The sequence below is a fragment of the Natator depressus genome, chromosome 1 (genome assembly GCF_965152275.1).
Source record: "Natator depressus isolate rNatDep1 chromosome 1, rNatDep2.hap1, whole genome shotgun sequence".
NCBI classification, from domain to species: Eukaryota; Metazoa; Chordata; order Testudines; family Cheloniidae; genus Natator; species Natator depressus.
In genome coordinates, this window is record NC_134234.1 from 38,553,098 (window position 1) to 38,569,794 (window position 16,697).

Sequence of the window (16,697 nt, forward strand, 5' to 3'; positions counted from 1 at the left end):
TATTCACAAGGTTCCCAAAAGCTAGTTGACTCATACCCTGTTGACTTGAACATGAATCTCTGTGGAGAAGTACAGCAGTTCCACTGTTATAGGCGCGCAAAGTTTAATGAAACAGGAAAAATGAAATTCAGTCACATTGATCTTCATGACACAATACTGAAAGACGAAATACAATGTGTATTTCCAAATGTAGAGATCTCACTACGTATTTTTCTAACATTGATAATTACTAACTGCTCTGCAGAATGCTCTCTCTCTCAGCTGAAAAGAATAAAAACCCCTCAGAGAACATTAGTGTGTCAGGACAGACTTGATTCACTTTCCCTATTGCGTATGGAAGCGGACATGCTTCGTTGAGTCAGCTTCAATGAACTTATCCAGAATTTTGCAATCAGAAAATCTAGAAAGAAGCTATTTTAATTTCAGCATACATGCAAGTTTTGTGTCATTTTGAAAAATAAAATTTTATTTTACAGTGTAGTATTGTTTTTATTTTGAATTACATATGGGGGGGCACCATAATCTTTTCAGTGCTTAGGGCCTATAAAAGTCTTAATCCAGCCCTGTATGTGTGCAACTGATTGTCCTTCCTAAATGGAGTACTTTGCATTTGTCCTTATTGAATTTCATCCTATTTACTTCAGACCATTTCTCCAATTTGTCCAGATCATTTTGAATTTTCATCCTATCCTCCAAAGCACTTGCAATCCCTCCCAGCTTGGTATCGTCCAAACACTTTGTAAGTGTACTCTCTATGCCATTATCTAAATCACTGATGAAGATATTGAACAGAACTGACCCCTATGGGACCCCACTTGATATGCCCTTCCAGCTTGATTGTGAATCACTTATACTACTCTCTGGGAACTATTTTCCAACCAGTTATGCACCCTCCTTATAGTAGCTTCATCTAGGCTGTATTTCTCCATTCTGTTTATGAGAAGATCATGTGAGACAATATCAAAAGCCTTACTAAAGTCAAGATATACCACATCTTCTGCTTCCCTCCTATCAACAAGACTTATTACCCTGTCAAAGAAAGCTATTAGGTTGGTTTGACACAATTTTTTCTTGACAAATCCATGCTGACTGTTACTTATCACCTTATTACCTTCTAGGTGTTTGCAAATTCATTGCTTCATTATTTAGTAATGAAGTTAAGCTGACTGGGTATTGAAGTTAAGATGACTGGTCTGTAACTCCCTGGATTTTTCACACCCCCTGAGAGATATTATACTGATGTAAATTCCTAGTGTAAACCAGTCCTGAGAGAGAAAAGGGGGTATTTACCAATTCTGGGACTTGATGGAAGCTAAGGTGGAAAGGCAACCAGGGAAGGAAATTAAGTTTAAAAAAAATAAATCAGGGCTCTGACAAGGAGAGGTCCCTCAGCACTGTATCTTCTCTCTTACCCAGCACCTATCAGTTTTCTTTTTTATTTCTAAAAAATGCTTTTTGTCAATGTATTGCAACAATGAATGGACAAATAGATTTAGAACACCTGATAAACGTTAGCCAATAATTACCCATCAACAATGAAACTTCTATGCACACTGAAGTTTCCCATAGCATAAAATCTTGTGTATATCTTAAAATAGCAATAAATAATTGCAATACAATTATTTTCAAGTTAAGTCATGGTTCTTTTGTCACTTATCACTTAGCCTTTAAAATAATAACCTAACAGGCTTGGCTTACCTGTCTGCCCTAAATTGCAGTATCTCACTGCTCTGCTCATATAAACTAAGCACAAAATAACTTTTTTCCCCCTAAATGCTAACACAGTAATCTAGCATAATCAGGATTTACTTATAAGTACAGCTAGCTTGCAAAAGCCAAAAAATACAGGAAGTGTGGGGAATAGATAATGGACCTGCTGATATACAGTAAATACCACTGGGCTCATCTCACCTGTTAATTTTAATATAACTAGAGAAAGCAGTAAACTTAGGGCTTTCTACACCTACAGCATTGCAGCGACACAGCTGTGCCACTTCAGCACTTAGTGAAGACACTACTGAGGCCAAATAGGAGAACTTCTCCCATTGGTGCAGATATTCCATCTTGCCAAGAGGCGGTAGCTATGTCAACAGGAGACATAGTGCTGCTTCCACTGGGGGTTAGGTCAGTATAACTACATCACTCAGTGGTGTGGATTTTCCCTTGAGTGATGTCAAAATAGCAACATAGGTTCCATGTGTAAACCAAGTCCCACTATGTGCCACACCTAATTTTGAAACATGTTTTGGACCATTTTCTATTTGCCTTCTTTGAAAAAAACATGAAAAAATGAAATAATCTTTTGAACAGCTTTACTTTGCATTTATTAGTATCTTCATTTAATAATATCTTTCTTCATGCACTTGTTTGTTTTGGAAGTCAGGTACATTAGTCTGAAAACAGGATTGATTACGTTCAACTGAAAAAGAAGATGGAGAGATTTTTGTGGGGAGGGAGGAGAGACAAGAAATGAGGGCACACAGGTGGGACAGTATATTCTCATCTCTATTAACATTTGAAATTCCAAACATGCATTCTTTAAAATTTATTTTACTGAAGGCTCCAAGGACTCAAAGTTTGGCATATAATACTACAAAGCAAAATTAAATATTGAAGATGCAATCATAACTGTATAAACCCGATAACAAATCATGATTAAGCTAGACATATTAAAAGTTATAGTTTCTTCCAGTCATTCCATCATTCTAGGTCAAATGCCAACTGCCTATAAACTGTATTGTGCATTTTAAATTATCTGAATTACAGTAGTACCCAGGGGCAGTCTCTGTACCAATATAACTAAAGACAACACATAAGTGGGTGTAACAAAAGCTGACAGAATAAGGTAAGGAAAGCATGACACAGTAAACAACAATAGCAACACTATGGTTATACAAAGTCACTGCGTGCACATTTTAAAAAATAAATCAGTCCTCTCTGGGTATGTCTACTCTGCATGTAAACCCATGCTCAGATTCAAGCCCCAAACCCCTTTCCATCTACACACAATTTTAACTCAGGCCCAGCCCCTGACCTCACATGCATGGAGTGTTTGAGAGCCCAAGTCTCATGGAGCTCCAACCCAAACTCCATCATTTTGTAGTACGGATGCAACTTGAGCCTGTGACACCGAGACTTAACATAAGAACAGCCATACTGAGTTGGACAAAAGGTCCATCTTGTCCAGTATCTTGTCTTCTGACAGTGGCCAATGCCAGGTGTCCCAGAGGGAATGAACAGAACAGGTAATCATCAAGTGATTCATTCCCAGCTTCTGGCAAGCAGAGGCTAGGGACACCATCCCTGCCCATTCTGGCTAACAGCCATTGATGGACCTATCCTCCATGAATTTATCTAGTTCTTTTTAGAACCTGGTTATAGTCTTGACTTCACAACATCCTCTGGTAAAGAGTTCCACAGGTTGACTGTGCGTTGTGTGAAGAAATACTTCCTTTGTTTGTTTTAAACCTACTGCTTATTAATTTAATTTGGTGACCCCTAGTTCTTCTGTTACAAGGAGTAAATAACACTTCCTTATTTACTTTCTCCATACCAGTCATGATCATATGCCCCCCTCCGTCATTTCTTTTCCAAGATGAAAAGTCCCAGTCTTATTAATCTCTCCTCATATGGAAGCTGTTCCAGACCCCTCATGATTTTTGTTGACCTTTTCTGTACCTTTTCCAATTCTAATATATCTTTTTTGTGATGGGGCACCACATCTGCACACAGTATTCTAGATGTGAGTGTACCCTGGATTTATAGAGGCAATAGGATATTTTCTGTCTTATTATTTAGCCCTTTCTTAATTATTCCTAACATTGTTAGCTGTTTTGATTGCCACTGCACATTGAGTGGATGTTTTCAGAGAACTATCCACAATGACTCCAAGATCTCTTTCTTGAGTGGTAACAGCTAATTTAGACCCCATCATTTTATATGGATAGTTGGGATTATGTTTTCCAATGTGCATTTCTTTGCATTTATCAACGTTGAATTTGATCTACCATTTTGTTGCGCAGTCACCCAGTGTTGTGAGATCCGTTTGTAACTCTTCAAAGTCTACTTTGGACTCAACTATCTTGAATAGTTTTGTATCATCTGCAAATTTTGCCACCTCACTGTTTACCCCCTTTTCCAGATCATTTATGAATATGTTGAACAGCACTGGTCCCGTACAGACCCCTGGGGAATACCACTGTCTCTCCATTCTGAAAACTGACCATTTATTCCTACCCTCTTTCCTATTTTTAACCAGTTACCGATTCATGAGAGGACCTTCCTCTTATCCCATGATAGTTTACTTTGCTTAAGAGCCTTTGGTGAGGGACCTTGTCAAAGGCTTTCTGAAAATCTAAGTACACTATATTCACTGAACCCCCCTTGTCCACATGCCTGTTGACCCCCTCAAAGAATTCTAGAAGATTGGTGAGACATGATTTCCCTTTACAAAAACCATGTTCAGTCTTTCCCAACAAATTATGTTCACCTATGTGTCTGACAATTCTGTTCTTGTGAACACTAACATAGCATTCTGTTGATTCCCCCATGAATTTTGACCCAATCCCGGGCATTGATAGCTGCAAAAATAATAGTCTGAAATAAGCAGCTTGAAATAAAATTTCCCTTTGCCATTCTGGAACCTCTGGGATTGTAATGTCCTCAAGAAAGTACAATGTCTGAAAGTACAGAGAAGGTTTATGTAGTAAGCTCCCCCCATGCCTCTCAAGGAGCTCAGCAATTACAAAAAAACTGTAAGCTAACTTGCCATTGACTGTGCAGTATTTTCACTGTGATTAACTGAGCTGAGGCATTCCTCTCAGAATATACTGAAGCTCAATTTTACGAAGTATCATTTTTTGGCCTTGAGATTCCACAAGGCACATTTGCCTGTGGATGGCACTGAACCTATTGTGAAGCACTGAAACAATAATGTACTGTTTGATTTCTGCTTTCCCTTCGAGCTCTTGCTGGTCCTTCAACTTTGGTAAAGTGGGCCCACTCCAGAAGGACCCTGGAATGCAGAACGGTCATGGACAGGTCCAAGCAGAAGTGTTTCCATGATGGTGGAAATTCTGGACAGGGCCAACAAGCAGGTATAGTACCAGAGGAAGAAAAACTCAGCGCAAGTGGAAGGCAAGACACTGGCTGCAGAGCAAGTGGAAGGCAAGACACTGGCTGCAGAGCAAGAGGACAGAGTTTCAGCATTTGAGGAGAGGCTTCCAGCACAGTTTCTGGAGCAGGAACATCAGCTCAGGGAGGAACCCAGAAGAAAGACCTGTTCAAGATGCTGATAATGCCTATAGCCCCCAGAGTACTACAGGCTCCTGCTGAACCTGTCCTGAGTCCCCTCCATGGTTCGATATCCTGCAGATCAATTCTATGGTTGGGCTGCCTGTGCAATTGGGACTTAGCAGCAGCTGGACATGGCAAATCTGTCCCATGCAGTCCTCCAACCCCATGCCAATCTCCCTTCCCCTGCAAGCTTCCACTCCTGTGCAGACAAAGCTCCACCTCGTGACCAACTCCAACCCCTGGAAGTGGCACCAAATAGGAAGGAACACAAACAGATGGCCAGGAGACACACAACAGTAAGGGGGTTTATTGTATGAAACTGTTTGCCCTCTTCATGCACTTTGTTAAGGGTTTTGGTGTTGGTTTTGGTTTATTACTATTGTTTTCATGTGCTAATGGCACCTGACCTACCTGGCAATGACTTAATACTGTACTTTTCTAATATATGTTCAAAAATAAGGTTTTTATTTTGCTAAGAAATTTTATTGCCATCAATGCATCACATTACGTAATGTATGCTTCAAATAATTAAGGTAAACACATGATGAGAGACAACTGGGAAGTTATATGCAAACACTATTTCTCAATATATTTCTCTACATCCTCCCGTAAATCCAGTCCCTGCCAGTTTAGAAGCACTCATGTCATTCATAATTACAACGCATAGCAATCTACCCCTTCCCCAACATTTCATTGCATGATGTGATCGCACCTCATTTACTGTAAGGACTGTACAATCACACTCAAATGTACTATTCTCCCTATTTCATTGGCCCATGAAAATCCATAATATAGGAGTACAGAGCATTCCTGACTTATACTGCCCAGATGCATCCTGCCCTAGCTGTGGCAGGTGCACTTTCTGTCTGAGTGTACAAGTTCAGCAATCCATTACTGTCATAGCTCTCCATTCAGGGGCAAATGGTTCACCTTTGGCTTCACAGATTATGAAGAGCACAGCAAACCACAATAATGGCATTGATGACACAGGCATCCAAACGGGTCTGTAAACAGCACCACAGACTCAGACTTTAAGGTCAGAAAGAAGGGACCACTGTGATAATTGAGTTTGACTTTCTGTGCACATCACAGGCCACAGAACCTCACTGACTCACTCCTGTGATAGACCTATAACCTCTGGCTGAGTTCAGAAGTCCTCAAATCATGATTTACAGACTTCAAGGCCATCCACCATTTACTCTAGTTTAAACCAGCTTAGTGACCTGTGCCCCATGCTGCAGAAGGAGGAAAAAAACCCAGGGTCTCTGCCTCTGACCTGGGGGAAAACTCCTTTCTGATCCCAAACATGATGCTTGGTTAGATCCTGAGCGTGTCGGCAAAACCCACCAGTCAGACATCTGCGAAAGAATTAACTGTAGTAGCTCAGAGACTTTCCCATCTCTGGCTATTGTGGATATTTGCTACTACCAGCTGCAGATGGGCCATATGTCATTGTAGGCAATCTCCTCAACCCATCCCCTCCAGCAGGACATTCAATCACCATTATGCACCTGCTGAAAGCCTAATTGAACCTTCTTTTGCCAGGCCTGCTGAGATCAGTATGTGTGTCAGTAGCCAAGGCAAAAGGGAGCATGCAGGGACCCCATGTTAACAGTATGAACAGTATCTCCATTTATAACAATATCATTTAGTGGGAATAGTGTCCCAGCCTGTCCATGAATGTAGACTCCCAATCATCAGAAAACCTTGGCATCATGGACTTTTCCAGTGCAGCCCATGTTGGTGTCCATAAATCTGCCTGTGTGGTCCACAAGGGTCTACACAGTAAAGGAGTAGTACCCTTTGCAGTTTATGTACTCTTGGGCAAGAAGTGGCCAAACTATGAGCACGAATCCTATCAACGGCCCCAGTATCATTTGGAAACCCCATTCCTCAAAACCAGCAGTTACTTCAGGGATATTGTTTATGCCCACCACTTTTGTGGAAATCACATGCCTGACTGCCTTAGAAACCTCCACAACCATTTTACCCTTGCTTGACTTTCCAGCGTCAAACGAGTTTGCAACGGACCTGTAGACGTTTGAGGTAGCCAGTTTACACACAGTTACAGCAACCTGCTTCTGGCCATTTGGGATGCCCTCATGAATGTCATATAATGCTGGAGGGTTGGGGCATGCTGCTCACAAAGCTCCAGAAATGTAGCTTTCTTCATGGGAAAGTCTGGGATTCACTGCTGGCCATCCCAGGTCCACTATGTGTTTGTGGCCCTGCACCAGAAGTGCTGGTCTACGTAGGTGGCATCAGAGGCTACACAAAAAGAGTCATGAGCAGCATCAGTCAGCTCCATTTTTCTGTATCCTGTATCTCCCTCCTCCTCCAACAGGTGCCTTCGGTAGGTCAGAAACTGCTGCAGGAATGTCCGCCTCATCTCATGGCTGCTCTGCCCATTTGCTGGAGTAAAAGTGCAAGCAAAAGAAGCTCTTCAAATGGTGACTCCTCCCTGCTGCTTGCTCCAATTGCTGGGAGTGTACAGACCCAAAATACAGCTCGGCAGGATCTGCTGAGAACCTGGCAGGCTGTGATAACCTCCTGTAACATGCAGGGTGGACAGTCAAATTTTCCCACACTGCACCACGAACCAGGGGCTAGAGCAACCACAGCTGTGGAAGGCACTAGGAAGCCTGACATAAACTGCTTTGATTCAGTCTGCGTACTGCAGTGTGGATGCTGAAGCCTTGGGCTAAAGCCTCTGGGCCAGAAATTCCAAACCTATGGTCAATATGCAGTGTGGAAGCTTAAAGCACTGGGCTTGCAAACCCAGGGTTTGTGGACTCAAATCTCACTAACCCCTGGCTTACACTGCAGTGTACACCATACCCTCTGTTGGCCACCTGTATATCCATTTATACTGTGAAAATAAATGCCAAATAAATCTATTTGAATTGTAATTTAGCTACCCATAACAGGGTAGCTGGCCCGTTAAATGGAACTGGTCTCAATTCTCCTTTTCCAGTCCAGGTGCTCCCAGCTGAACCAATCAAATCAGACAGGGCAGCACCTGGGGGCTAGAAAAGGTCAGTCAGAAGAAGGGCCCGAGGAGATAAGAACTACCAGAGACAAAGTGGTTCCTGCAAGAAGGCTGAAGGCAGGAGAGCAGAAAAAGGGATTTTACTGGCTTATGTCCCCCAAGCCAGAGAGCAGAGGGAGATGCCTGCTGGCTCTATGCTGGAGCACCCGAGCCCAGGGACAGAGAAGGCAAAAGGAAGGAGCAGCAGTGGAGGGGCTTATCCACTGACATCTCCTTGCTTGAGAGTTGGACCCCAAGGAACAGTGAGAAGGGCCAGGGGGTGTTTGAGGAATGCTTTCCTCATAAGAATCGTCCTGGCAGAGAGGCAGTGGGAGTTCCCACCGGGAACAGCTGGGTTGCAACCCCAGGTGGAAGGACTGTGGATGGCTGTCCTGGAAGATGGATGGAAGAGGACAGATAAGGAACCTTGCTGTGATGGAAGACACTGGGGTATGGTGACAGCAAGGAGTGTATGTTCGGAGGGGATATGGATGTGTTGGGACTTGTTAGAGATTATTGCACAATATTTTGTAATAAATTGGACCCCGGGAGGGGTGATATTTAAGTAAGAGCCTAAAGTGGAGTCCTTTAGATTACTCACAAAGGAAACCTGAGGTGAGGGGCCACTTGCAGGGCGGTCCTGAGGTCACAAGGCCTACCACATAACAGGAAAGTAAATGTGAAAGGTTTTCCTATGAAAGTGATATAACTAAATCTTATATAGCCAAAAAAAGTAAACTTACAGTATATTCAATTCAAGCGTCAAATTTAAATACTAATTATTAAAATTCACTATAATCTTCCAAAATTTAAGATAATTAAGAAAATGTTAGGATGTCAACATTGTTCTACAATCTGAAGTCTACTGCTTTTCAGGTATTCTATACTTGAAAAGATCTAAAAAAGATATGCTAAATTACACTCCCTTCCAGCGTAGATTTTTATTTTGTTGCATCTACACTATTTACCGTCATTAGGTGTCCTATGTAGTGTCATCCTCTCTCTTCTAGGGCTTTGCACATACTCCAAAGTCTGACCAAAAATAGCTGGTGGGGAAAAAAATTGTAGAAGCCCTCTTACTCTCTGTAAATGCTACAGTCAATTAAACCTAATCATCTTAGGCTATGAAATGATTAACAGTTATGTAACTATATCTAATTTTAGTCTCAATGCTTCTACTTTAGGTGAAGATCTGGGAAAATGGCATACAGTTAAAAATGATGTTGATTCAGTTTTTTGGGAAGAACATGCTGGAAAAAACAACAAACAAATATTCTACTCTTTCAGGCTGTTGAGGTAACTAAACCTTTCAATGGTCATACATCCATTGATAATAATTATCTTTTGTGATCAGAGTTAAGGGCCTGATGCAACTCCCATTGAAATCACTAGAAGATTACAATGGAAACTGGATCTGGAGCTAAATTCCATGATGCCCAATAGAGTTGAGAATGTAGAAGAGTACAGGCAATGCTAAATAAATAGCCTATGAGAAATAGCCTAAATGGATCCCAAATATAGCCTCAGTGGAAAAAGTATGCTACATTAATTATCAATCCTAGATATTTCTAGAGTATTCATCACTTTAATATCTTTAAAAGTCCTAACTCCAATTTTTCATTCCAACTATTTGGCCTAATAATGTATAAGTGATCAAACACTCCCACCTTTTAAATAATGGCTTTCTAGTACCACTCAAAAGATCTCATTCACAGTCGCATGAACATGATCCCAGAAGGAGACTTAGTATTGAGAAAGTCTTAAGAATTATGAAGCTAGGTTTTGTTATTAAATTCATCTGTGATACAAAACTGCCAACTGGATTCTGTGTTCAACATTTCAGCCAACTTGATCTATTTTCCATCTAAACACAAATAGTGAAACTGAGATCCTCTCTCGATTTCACTGTGATCTGCAGCTGTGTTAGAGGTAGCAGTGAAATATAAAATACTTCTTTATAGCAGGCTAATACACTGAAGCCAAACACAGTTTGGCATAGGTCTTTGCTACTAAGTCTTTCAAAGTTGAAACAATGTATATGAGCTTCATGATGATTCCAAAAATCAAAAGGTAAAATTTATTCTACACTGGTATGAAGGTTCACCTAAAAAAGGAAATCAATGAATGTGTTATATTGCCCAGGCTCACACTTTACAAGAATTTGTCAGATCATCTGAATTCTACACATTAGACCACTCACATTCCAACCAAGACATTATAAAAAAAGACAACAGCTAGAACAGTCATAGTAATACAGGTAAAAAGAGAGCTATAGCATCGTATTATCAAAGTGCTCTCTCATTATAACATTAAGTGCCAACCCATGAGATGCGCTACAGCAGGGGTCTCAAACATGCGGCCCGCATGCTATTTCCTGTGGCCCGCCACAGGCGCCGACTTCCCTCCCGCCCCTCACCCCCCGCCTGACCGCGCCACATCCCCGCTTCTCCGCCTACCTCCCAGCACTTCCCACCGCCAAACAGCTGTTTGGCAGTGCTTAGGACTTTCCAGGAGGGAGGGGAGAGGAGCAGGGCCTTGGCATGCTCAGGGGAGGAGGCGGAGCCAGGACAGGGATTTGGGGAAGGGGTTGAAATAGGGGCAGGGAGGGGGCGGAGTTGGGGCAGAGACTTTCAGGAAGGGGTTGGAATGGGGTTGGGGAAGAGGTGGGGCCTCATGGAAGGGGTGGAGTGGGAGTGGGGCCGTGGGCAGAGGGGGGGCTTTTGTATCTTTGTATTAAAAGGGGTCAGTGATGCAGCCCTAGGGCCAATGTACTAGTCCTCATGTGGCCCTCATGGTGATTTGATTTTGAGATCCCTGCTCTACAGTAATTAAGGCACCAGTCACAGCTTAGAGTTAAGTCTAAAATACATTACAACTAAAAATCAACAAATACAGAACAGATAAAAAGTTAGAGTAGCCATTACACGAAAAAAAGAGGTCCATACAAGGATTTAATTCACAATGAACTTGGGAAAAAAAAAAAGAGTTATTTGGCTGTTAGTTGGCTGTTTTTAAATTGAGAGATGAGATGAGGCAGATGCCCAGAGAGAGGGAGAGAGAGAGACATACAGACAGTCCTTCCACTGCTTAGGACTGGCCACAGGGAAACACACAAATCACATTCTAACCCCAGGCACAACAGGTGGACTCCTAGAAGGAAGTAGATGTCACAGTATATATTTTCATAAAGACAAGTCTTGAACATAACCACTGTTTAGGCCAGTCAGGCCGTTAAAAAAAAAAAAGGACCAACTAAAAAGAAGTCCATCCGCCACTTCAAAAGCAGCCAGTGTGGTCCTGCATTCTGCATTACTTATTAACAGTAGGTGCAGTTGATGGCATTTATAGAAGGTAATGCCAGTGGATTTCTCCAAAATACAATCATGTACAGTAACTCCTCACTTAAAGTCATCGCAGTTAATGTTGTTTCATTGTTACGTTGCTGATCAATTAGAGAACATGCTCGTTTAAAGTTGTGCAATGCTCCCTTATAATGTTTTTTGGCAGCCACCTGTTATGTCCACTGCTTACAGGAAGAGCAACCCATTGGAGCTAGCTGGTGGGGGCTTGGAACCAGGGTGGACCTGCAGCCCCCCTAAGTTCCCTGTTCAGCAGCCACCCAGCCGGCCATCAACTGCCAGGCAGTTCAGCTGTCCTTCCCCTCACAGCCATATGCTGCTCCTGCCCTCTGCCTTGGAGCTGATCCTGGGAACCTCCTGCTTGCTGTGCAAGGGGGTGGGGGAAGAGGGGTGCTAATATCAGGGTGTTCCCCTCTCCCCGTTCCTTTACCCCATCTCTACAGAGTGGGGGAGGGGAAGAACACGACAGGGCTCACAAAGGAGGGAGCTTGCTGGCAGCAGCTGCTGTCTCAACTTGCTGATCTACTTAAAAAGGCAGTGTACTTAGAGTGGGGTCAGCGTACTTTAAGGGGCAATGCGCGTCTCTCTCCCACATACTCGGTGTGTGTGTCTGTCTCTCTCTGCCATGCTGTCTCCCCTCTCTCCATCCCTGCTGCCTTGTAGAGCATGAGGCTACATTAACAACGTGTTAACCCTTGAGGGCTCAGCCGAGGGCTAGTTCATCATCTAGCAGTAAGGCATTCCCTGGAAAATATGCCACCCTCTTCCACCCTGACTTGACCACCTCAACCAAGCTTCCCAATCATCATTGCTTTTATATTTTTTTATTTATATTATATATGTCTTTTGTCTGGCAAAAAAATTTTCCATGGAGCCTAACCCTCCCCTATTTACATTAATTCTTATGGGGAAACTGGATTCACTTAACATCATTTCACCTAAAGTAGCATTTTTCAGGAACATAACTACAACGTTAAGCGAGGAGTTACTGTAACTCCCTTCCCTAATGTGTTTATTTCACTTGGTATTCCTCTATGGATTTCACATTCTCCCCAGAGGTCAGCTGGCAAAGGCCAAGACAATAAATTGAGAAGTTTTGTATAAAAGTTCCCATAAAACAATTGCACCCCTCCCTAACAGGAGTCCAGATTCTTCTCTGTGATCTGGTATTCAAATTCTCCTGGTCTCCAAGAGAGAGTGCCAGCACTTCTAACTCGCTCCAGTCTCAGCTATGAGGGAAGAAAGCAGTTTCTAGCCTACTTCCTCCCAGCAGCCCTGGGACTATACTGCCCAGGATTCTCTCTGGTTAGCCAAGGTAGAAGGGAGCCTTGCCCACCCAAAACTTCAAGGTTCTGGTCTCAGGCCCCAGACAGAGGTAGCAGCCTGGGTTCTCCTCAAGCCACTTTCCTCCCAGTTGCGTTAGTTGTTCCATGGATCTGGGTTTGCATAAAAATCCCTGTAATGCAGTAGGATGGCCCCAGAGACTTCCCTCCTCAGGCTTAAAGGACCAGTAAAACCCCCACCACCCAGTTGGGAAGCTCTACTGAAAGCCCTATTAAGAGAATCAAGCCTCACTGGGTCACAGGTCCGTGCGTTGTGGCATTTTCCTACATTTAACACACAGATTCCAATGGAAAGGGTGTAGCCGTAAAAGAAAACAAACAATCTCCTTATACTGACGAGTCTGAACCAACAGAAAAATTTCTTATAGAGCTACTGAACAACAGAGATACATAAGGGCTAGGTATTACCAAAATTATTTATTCCAATGGCTGAGTACAAGGCAGAAATAGCATTCAAGCTCCCATTAAATACAGAGAACAAGCAAACAGGCCATTCCATGTCAATGAAACTTGGAGGATGAAGGGACAACTAGAAGCCACTTTATGGATGGTAGAGGAGAGTCTTACGGTCCTACTAAAGCTCTGGCAAAGTGATTCAGTGGCTTAGTAATATTCTCCCAATAATATTCTCTTCAAATAATATTGGAACCTTTCTGGAAGCAGAAGTTTAAGGGTTAACCAGTTTGTGTCCCTCATCTCAGCAGGAACATGGATGAGACCTGCCTCAATGCAAATGAGGCGCTAATCAGACTATGAAAAGTGTGCGCTTTGTCTTCCTCTCGCATTTACAGTCCCAAACCACAAATAAGATCCAAGTTATTTCCACCAAGGAGTCAAGCCAAAAGACATCCAGGCCAGTCCCATGGTGCAGTGGAGGCCATGGCATTCTAAATTGACACAAGTTTCATTACATTGTTACTCATCACTCCCCCCACCCCCGACCATAGGGACTGTTATCACTGCTCAGCTAAGCAAGCCTTTCCCTGCAAGCCCCCACACAGGGTCAATCCAATACACATTAAGACAGTGGAAGTACTTCCACTGACTTAAACAGGCAATGAATCAGATGCATGAAGTGCATCTCTGCAGCCACTTTTCACCATTATGTTTCACCTGAAATACAGAAACTCCAGAAGCACAATTCCTCCTAACACAGTGCTGCAATGTTAGTTCAGTATTGTCAGAGAGTAGGGCCTCCCAAAATTAAATGCTAATCACCACTTTTTGAAGTGCCTAGATTTTTTACCTTGGACGCTTGCCCATATACAAGTATTAAATAGACCCAACCTTGATTATTAGTTTATGAGATCTGACAAGATCACAGTCCAGGGAGCAGGTTTTAGAGTGGTAGCTGTGTTAGTCTGTATCAGCAAAAAGAACAAGGACGACTTGTGGCACCTTAGAGACTAACAAATTTATTTGGGCTAACAAATTTCATAGGCTAAAACTCACTTCATTGAATGCATACGGTGGAAAATACAGTAGAAAGATATATATACACACACACACACAGAGAACATGAAAAAAATGGGTGTTGCCATACACACTATAATGAGAGTGATCAATTAAGGTGAGCTATTAGCAGCAGGAGAAAAATAACTTCTGTATGGATAATCAGGATGGCCCATTTCGAACAGTTGACAAGAAGGTGTGAGTAACAGTAGGGGAAAAAATTAGCATGGGGAAATAGTTTTTACTTTGTGTAATGACCCATCCACTTCCAGTCTCTATTCAAGCCTAAGTTAATTGTATCCAGTTTGCAAATTAATTCCAATTCAGCAGTCTCTGGTTGGAGTCTGTTTTTGAAGTTTTTTTGTCGAAGAATTGCAACTTTTAGGTCTGTAATTGAGTGACCAGGGAGGTTGAAGTGTTCTCAGACTGGTTTTTGAATGTTATAATTCTTGACATATGATTTGTGTCCATTTATTCTTTTGCGTAGACCCCGTCCGGTTTGGCCAAGGTTCTCTGTGTATCTATCTATCTTCCTACTGTATTTTCCACCGCAAGCATCCAATGAAGTGGGTTTTAGCCCACGAAATCTTATGCCCAAATACATTTGTTAGTCTCTAAGGTGCCACAAGTACTCCTAGTCCAGGGAGCGTTATGGCTATTACGTCAAATTCTAGAAGAGCAAGGAGGCATCCACTTACTGGTTTCGGCATTTTCTCTCCTTCCTTGAATATCTTGTTCAGTCAAAAATCTTCTGCAAATTATTTTGTCCCCTTCTGTTAAAGACAAAGACAAAGACAAATATAGTACAGTTGTTTTGCAATTAATCATAGTAGAGTTCATGTACATCATAGCAAATAGTACAAATTCCAACCGAGATAAACAAATAAGTAGTCTACCTGCCCAAAACACACTTCACTCCATGGTTGCATAAAAGCAATTGGGACATCTGGTAAAAGCAGCAATGTCCTTTTACCAGAACTAAAAGAGCAGAGTGCAAGCAAATTAGATTCATTTTATTAGTTTTCTGCAGCTGCACTTTAAATGAATAAAGAGACAACGGTGATCTAAAATGCTTTAGCACTCCTTTAACAACTTTGATATCACAGACTTTTTAATACTAAGGATTCTAAAGATTAGCCACTCTTTAAAAATTTCTTTAAAGTTGAAGAGTGCTGCATAAGAGTTAAGTATACCTGGGCCACCAAAATTTGCACACTGAATTCCTATGCTATAATTTAATTTGTTCACCCTAATCAAGCTTTAACAGTACGCAAACATGAAGAGAGCCAAACAGGATCTTTAAAATTAAGATATCCTTTTAAAATCTATTTAAGGAGGAGTACCCTGTTAATTTTGTAACCAATCAGGTGCACTAATTCAAGGATTCCCTTTTTCCAAACAAAATGAAATGTACATAAGTTCAGGTAAAAAGTGAAATAATGCAGAGCAAGCAAAATCTGCTCTCTGAATTTTACTTCAGAGCATCAAAGTAATGAATAGTGCCACTTGCTTAAAAAAAAAAAAAGCTTTTCACTCTCGTATAGACATAACTGCAAAAACATTTACTTTTACTGTGTTCTAGAATTTAAATTTAATTCTTCTGTACCACAAGAAACTTGCCTGCATTATAGCATTAGATCAGATAGCATTATTATCTAGTCACCTTCTCCCCTTTGGATATATCATCATTTGTTAAAGTTAGTCGTTGCTATGACCGTTTTGTACAGGTTGCCAGGGAGTAAGGCATCATCCACAAAAACAACATTCATTTTCAGTGCAGTCGTACTCTGAAAAGTGACTAAGAATGTGCTCACCAGAACTGAATGCAGTGACTTGTCTCGGCAGCAGGAGAGAGAGAAAAAAAAAAAAAAAAAAAAAAGAGGACAAGGTTCCTTTAAAGGTCCCTACTGCATCTGGGGTACAAGGGAGGCAGAAGTGCGATGGACTTACCTGAGTGGAGTGGAACAGGACATGGCTGGACCAGGGAGGGACACTGACCCACCATATGCACCAAAAGGAACTCTCAAACACTGATCAGCAGCTCTCCCTCCCACACATGGGAGCAGAGTAGAACCAGGTTTTATGATCTGCTGTGGGTTTGTGCTAGTCACCTTGGGGGGGGGAGGGGGGAGGAGGCTGGGAAAGAATATTTCCCTCACTCGCAAACTGGTTGAGGAGGGTTGGGATTTTTGCCTTCTCTACAGCAGGTCATGGACCAAG

General features: G+C 42.1%; 1 protein-coding gene across 1 annotated transcript in view; it reads right to left on the bottom strand.

The window, feature by feature from the left end:
• RDX (radixin) overlaps window positions 1–16,697 on the bottom strand; it is a 94,817-nt gene that overhangs the window by 58,381 nt on the left and 19,739 nt on the right. The window contains exon 2 of the mRNA XM_074957778.1: window positions 15,176–15,250. Within this exon, the coding sequence (XP_074813879.1) occupies window positions 15,176–15,187 (12 nt within the window). The 5' untranslated portion in view covers window positions 15,188–15,250. The remainder of the gene's footprint in view (window positions 1–15,175; window positions 15,251–16,697) is intronic.